The sequence below is a fragment of the Laccaria bicolor genome, genomic scaffold (assembly GCF_000143565.1).
Source record: "Laccaria bicolor S238N-H82 LACBIscaffold_225 genomic scaffold, whole genome shotgun sequence".
In the NCBI taxonomy this organism is placed as follows: domain Eukaryota; kingdom Fungi; phylum Basidiomycota; class Agaricomycetes; order Agaricales; family Hydnangiaceae; genus Laccaria; species Laccaria bicolor.
Window position 1 is genome coordinate 5541 of NW_001890083.1, and position 5945 is coordinate 11485.

Here is a 5945-nt window from a genome sequence, read left to right on the forward strand (position 1 = left end):
CTAGAAAAGAAATTGACACTGATAGACTATACTAGTCAGATATAGACTACCATAACTACCAAAAAGTCAGACATAGACTACAAAGTTTACTGATAGACTACAAAGTTTACTGATACACTACAAATAACTACAAATGTCAGACATAGACTACAATGTTTACTGATACACAAAAGACTACAAAAGTCAGACTTAGACTACAAAAGACCACAAAAGTCGGACTTAGATTACACAGTTTACTGATAGACTACAAATTTTACTGATAGACTACAAAAGACCACAAAAGTCGGACTTAGACTACACAGTTTACTGATAGACTACAAAGTATACTGATAAACTACAAAAGACTACAAAAGTCGGACTTAGACTACAAGGTTTACTGATAGACTACAAAAGACCACAAAAGGCAAAAACTTGTACTTAGACTACAAAGTTAGTAGTGTCTGCTTTTTGAGACTACAAAAGTTTGTAGTGTGCGCTTTTTCATTAGAAAAGTTTGTAGTGCACTTCGGTCACCCATTTTAGGGTACCCCTGAGGTATATGAATTCTTTGATTTAAGGGTACCTCAAGGGTACCCATTCCAGGGTGGTATGTGAGCACCATACCAATACCATGGTACCATGGAATGGAAAACCCATACCATATCCCACTCATACCAATACCAAGTTACCATACCATACCATGTCATGTTATACCATACCAGATGGTATGATATCACTTCATACCATCATACCAAAGCTGTCACAGGGTGTCTGGGGTCCTTTTCCAAAATATATAAATTATTTCTGCAGGCTGCAATACTGGTCCATTGGGTGCCATTTTTTGTGGGGGGGTTCTCCAGGTTTATCCTGAGATTTTAGGCTACAAATGGAGGCCAAGTAGTCCAATCCATTCATTGAATATCAGTTCAAATGACCTTTATCCCAGCTTTTCCCATGCCACCAAAGCCATTTAATGATATCTATCTTTCCCAGTCCTTTCAATTGAAAAAATATTCAGCCCAAATAAAACAATATTACATCCAATGTGATGATGTGGTCTTTTACAAGCAAAGAACACAAGACATTTTGTGTACTATCAGTCCTGAACAATGCCTGATACCCCCCATGGGAAAAGCATGGACTTGAGCTAAATTATCATCCAACAGCCTGGACTGAAATATGCACTTCAACTAATCAACTACTTTAACTACCACTCCACATATAATTCATTTTAAAAGCATGCAATTTGGATTCAAAAAGTGCCATGCTGTTGCTGTCAAAGAAGTACGTGTAGACAAGTCAGAATTCACTCTGAATTGTGAAACATAAACTAAACTATTGCATGTATATCAACCACTCCAGACTTCATGCATTGAAGACTTACATACTAGAACTATGTGTTGATAGCTACTTTAACAAAGTTATCCAACAGTCATATCCTATAGGAAAGAGATCACCTCACATTTCATTCCATTTGTCATACCCCCCCATCAAACAATCACCCCACATAGCATCCTATTGGTTACCATATAGTGTTGTCATGTTTTATATCCCTCTTTTTGGATTTGGTTTATACAAAGTGCAAGCTTCACTCAGATGTTACATTCTTGGGTTCACCAGGTAGATGAGAAAGCAGATCTAAATTTTGTTAACCAAAAGATTACAAAGGTTTACTGAGGTTTGATTGAGATATTGGATCAGCTAAGAAAAACCCTGGCTCAACCGAGTCATAACTTGGCCGTCTGCTAAATGTGAACAACTCAATGAAAAATCAATACTTTCGAATTTATATGATTATACCTACCTCCTATCTATCTGAAGATTGCAAGAATGTAAAATTGCACTCTATATAAGCAAAACCAAAAACAATGAACTTAAAACATGGCAACAGTAAGTATGGTATCTACAGCACACCAAGCCCAAGGTAAAGGGCCATCCCATAGTCATACCATGGTATGGTATAACTGGTATGGTATAACTTGGCAATACCATACCAGTTATACCATACCATGGTATTGCCAAGTTATACCGTACCATGGTATTGCCAAGTTATACCGTACCATGGTATTGCCAAGTTAGACCATACCATGGTATGGCCAAGTCATACCATTATACCATACCATGGTATGGCCAAGTTATACAGTACCATGGTATGGCCAAGTTATACGGTACCATGGTATGGCCAAGTCATACCGTACCCATGGTATGGCCAAGTTATACCATACCATGGTATGGCCAAGTTATACCATACCACATTATACCATACCATGGTATTGCCAAGTTATACCATACCATGGAACTACAAGACATCATACTAACTAAAAAGTGCCTCCAGTGACCAGCCAAGGAGAGTAATCAGTATTCTAAAACTCTATCTAGATCTACTAGACAGAGCAATCCTGAGGCCCCCACTGACCCCACTGCACCCCGGAAACATCCACTAAGAAGTCTGCAGATATATTATTGCCAGTAAGTAATAGAACATCCCAAGTAGAAGTCCAATGAACACACACACCTCACACCAGTCACTCAAAACTCCTCCTCCTCTGTTGAGGACCCTTCAGAATCCACGGCCCTCACTAGGGTGTCGTCGACGTAACACGCCACCATCTGTGAATCGCTCTTCATCGCCATTCTCCGAATGCCCGCGTCCAACCCTGCGAGGGCCATGCCCAGTGAACCCTTCGTTTCCTCGGCCATAGTAGCCATTAGAGTCATACGGACGAGCATGTCCTCGAAATTGGGAGCGGAGACCACGGCCTCTTCCACCAAAGTCAGATGTTGCATACTGTTGTGGATGGTGGCCATAATGTTGGTTATTTGAGAACTGGGGCGGTGGTCGGTGATAGTGATCCTGCATGGAAAAAGAGGGTTCGAACCTCGTAGTCTGATACTCGTCCATGAAAGCGTCGTCTTCGTCATACATATTCACATCAGTGTCGAAGTTATTGTGATCACAGCCTTCGGCATCATTCCATGCCCTCAGACGAGAGCCACCAGCACGGTCTGAACCAGCCTCGTTATGAGTATTCCGCTGCTGGGACATCCCACGTGAACCATGCACTTGGTCCAGCCCGCGCTCATTGTCTGGGCCCTGGGACATGCTCTGGGGAAGCGGCCCATCTTGACTCTCCCAACCGCCATCTCTGGGTCCACCTTGGATCTCACGCACTGGCTGTGAACCCAAAACAATCCCTTGGCCTACCAACTCCTGGCGACGGACACGTTTGGCTGGAGGGGAACGAATGGGGGAGATTACAGGAGCGCGAGGGTCGTCCTGAGTTTCCCCATCCGAAGACGTAAGTTTTTCCGCCTCGACACCTGCTCCTGAAGGCTTCGGCTCCTCCCGCAATTTGCGCTTCTGCCGGCCAACTTGTGTGGAGGTCGTTGTTGTCTTCTTTTTTTTGATGACCTTCAAGGTATTATCTTCCATAATCTGGCTACGCACTCTGGCACGGAGTAGTGGAGGGCAGTCAGCGCCTCCATCGTTTTGACGAGCAGCGTTCTCCACCTCAGGCGCGCAGTTTTTGACACGGGCGAGGACCACGAGCTCCCCTGATTCAGATTCGCCCGTAACGATCGGTATGTCCAACCACTCCTCACTCCCCACCACCAAGTCCGTGTAATCTAAAGCCCAATCCTTTAGAACATGCCTTGTGAATATCACAAGTCAAACTTACCATCTGACCATAAGACAATTTGAGGGGCCAGGTTCTTCGTCTCGTCCTTGCTAATCATGTATGTGAAAATCAAATTGATTCCATTCGAACTGATGTCGGTAATCGACCATCCCTTTGCCCCAGGGATGGGTTCGTTGCAAGGCCAACGTTCAAGAACCATCTTAGCATCACGGCAGTGGGTGAAAAAGTTGGCCCACAACGCTGACGCCGACGCTATCTCAGGACCTGCACATTCCGCTGCAAACCAATCAGTACCCTATGCACATCAACAACAATGCCACATACCAATGTCAAACCTCAGTAGGTAAGGTACACATCTTCTTGAGCGATCTCTAGGTGTTTCGATGGGACGGCAAAGCCAATAAGAGGCAGGAACGGCCGTAATGGGGAGGTTTAAATCGGGGTCGGTAGAGCTTGCCACACCTTTGGAGGACTTCGCTTTTTTTTGCCAGAGATTTGGATGCCTTCCTGTGCGCTGGGGGATTGACAATCGGAGGGTCCGGCACTGCACTTGAGCCATTGGGATCTGTGACCACGTTCGAGAAATCAACCCCCAGGAGTTGCGAGAAGTCCACGGATTCGGGTACAATGAAGTTAGAATCCATTCCCCTACATAGTTGAAGGTCAATACGAGTTTTAATATGATGATACCTGTATAACTTACCGAAGGAGAGTTGTTAAAAGATGAAGCGTCTTCTTAACGTCTGCTTGACAATGCTCGATCACGCGTTGCAGCTTGTCATTGCCAGTGATAACGGTAGCGGCCTGGTTTGCCACAGGATCTCGAGGTATGATGACCCCAATCAAGTCCACGCCTGCCCTTCCCAACGCTATAGCCTACAAACAACAATATCTGAGCCAGTTGCCCCCGATGAAGCTTTGAGGGAGCAAACTCACAAGATCTTGCACTTGCTTCAGCGCCGTTTTCGTCATCTTGAATTCGTGCCCCTCCGTCTCTGACTTGCTCTGTGCCAACTCGACGAGCATATTCTGCTGGAACTCCTCCAGCTCGTCCCCTGACAACGACTCGTTGAGCTGCTTGTACATCACGGCAGCCTGGGCTGACCACGAGCCTAGATTGGCACCTAAAANCAATCAATGAAGTGTGATACCTTTGACCAAAGATAAAAGACCTACTTGATTGTGGATTGTAAGTCTGAATACGCAAGTACATCTGCCATACGTCCCACCAGGATGGCTGACGAGCAAGGGAAACATTGAAGCCCCCTTTGCATAGGACGGATTCGGGTGTACGGCCCATGTCCTTGCAGTACGCGACAATGGTGTCGGACAGCTCTTTGACTTGATCTAACTCGTGAGCTGAGTAACGGCCTCGCTTTTCTTCGCCAGCGGGATCGGCGCGTTTCTTTCCCAGTGCCTTTGCAGTAGCAACAGGGCGTGCATGGGGACTTTCGGTTGCACCACCTACGCCTGATCCGTCACTGTCTCCTGAAGGCCTCTGTGGAGGTGGCTTACTTGCCACCAAACGACGTAGAATCCGCGTAAACTCCGTGCCTGCCTCGCCCAACTCGTCATTGCCTGCTGAAGGTCTTGGTGCAGGACGTTTGCCCTTAACCAAACGACGTCGAACCTCCCCCTCCCTGGATACGTCACCTGGTGGTGAAACTTTCTTCGAAGCCTTTTTGCTCTTGCACAAGTATACATAGATGTCGCTATAGTACCATAACAATAGAAATTGACAATTGTCCCAATAAGTCATAGGGCTACCCCAATGGGCCCAATACACATGGACACTATGGATCCATACCTGGGACCAATGGATGTTTACAGCATATGGTATTAATGTGTGGCCCAATGCATATTCTGCAGATGTGGTTATTGCCATAATCAATGGTACCATAGGTACCCAAAGTATAATCTACAGAATGGCCAAATGTTGGGCCACATGCGTTCAAGAGATCACCCGAAGCATTGACATGCTGACTGCAAGTGCTCCGAAAATGCGACTGAAAAAATGTCCGGATTTGTGGTTGCCATGTTGGATGTCACTGCCCCAAATATGCGGCTGAAGAAAGGTCCGGATTTGTCACTAGTATGCAGAATACCAGTGCTCCAAAAATGCGGCCGAAAAAATGTCCGGATTTGTGATTAACTTAGTTAATGTCACTGCTCCGAAAATGCGGCCGAAAAAAACATCCGGATTTGTATTTAAGATGCTGAATGTCATTGCCCCAAAAATGCGGCCGAAAAAATGTCCAGAGTTGTAGTTGACTGGGTAAATGTCACTGCTCCAAAAATGCGGCCGAAAAAACATCCGGATTGTAT

General features: G+C 45.4%; 2 protein-coding genes across 2 annotated transcripts; both read right to left on the reverse strand.

Moving 5' to 3' along the window:
- Nucleotides 1-2539: 2539 nt before the first annotated feature.
- On the reverse strand, nt 2540-3819 carry LACBIDRAFT_302695 (uncharacterized protein; the record flags this gene model as incomplete). The annotated part of the gene is made up of 2 exons (XM_001890920.1): nt 2540-3606; nt 3660-3819. 2 exons carry the CDS (start codon nt 3817-3819, stop codon nt 2540-2542), a joined length of 1227 nt encoding a protein of 408 aa, XP_001890955.1.
- A 172-nt stretch (nt 3820-3991) lies between these two features.
- On the reverse strand, nt 3992-5379 carry LACBIDRAFT_302696 (uncharacterized protein; the record flags this gene model as incomplete). The annotated part of the gene is made up of 4 exons (XM_001890921.1): nt 3992-4268; nt 4324-4496; nt 4557-4744; nt 4797-5379. The coding sequence occupies 4 exons, from the start codon at nt 5377-5379 to the stop codon at nt 3992-3994; spliced, it is 1221 nt and encodes a 406-aa protein (XP_001890956.1).
- Between the last annotated feature and the right edge of the window lie 566 nt (nt 5380-5945).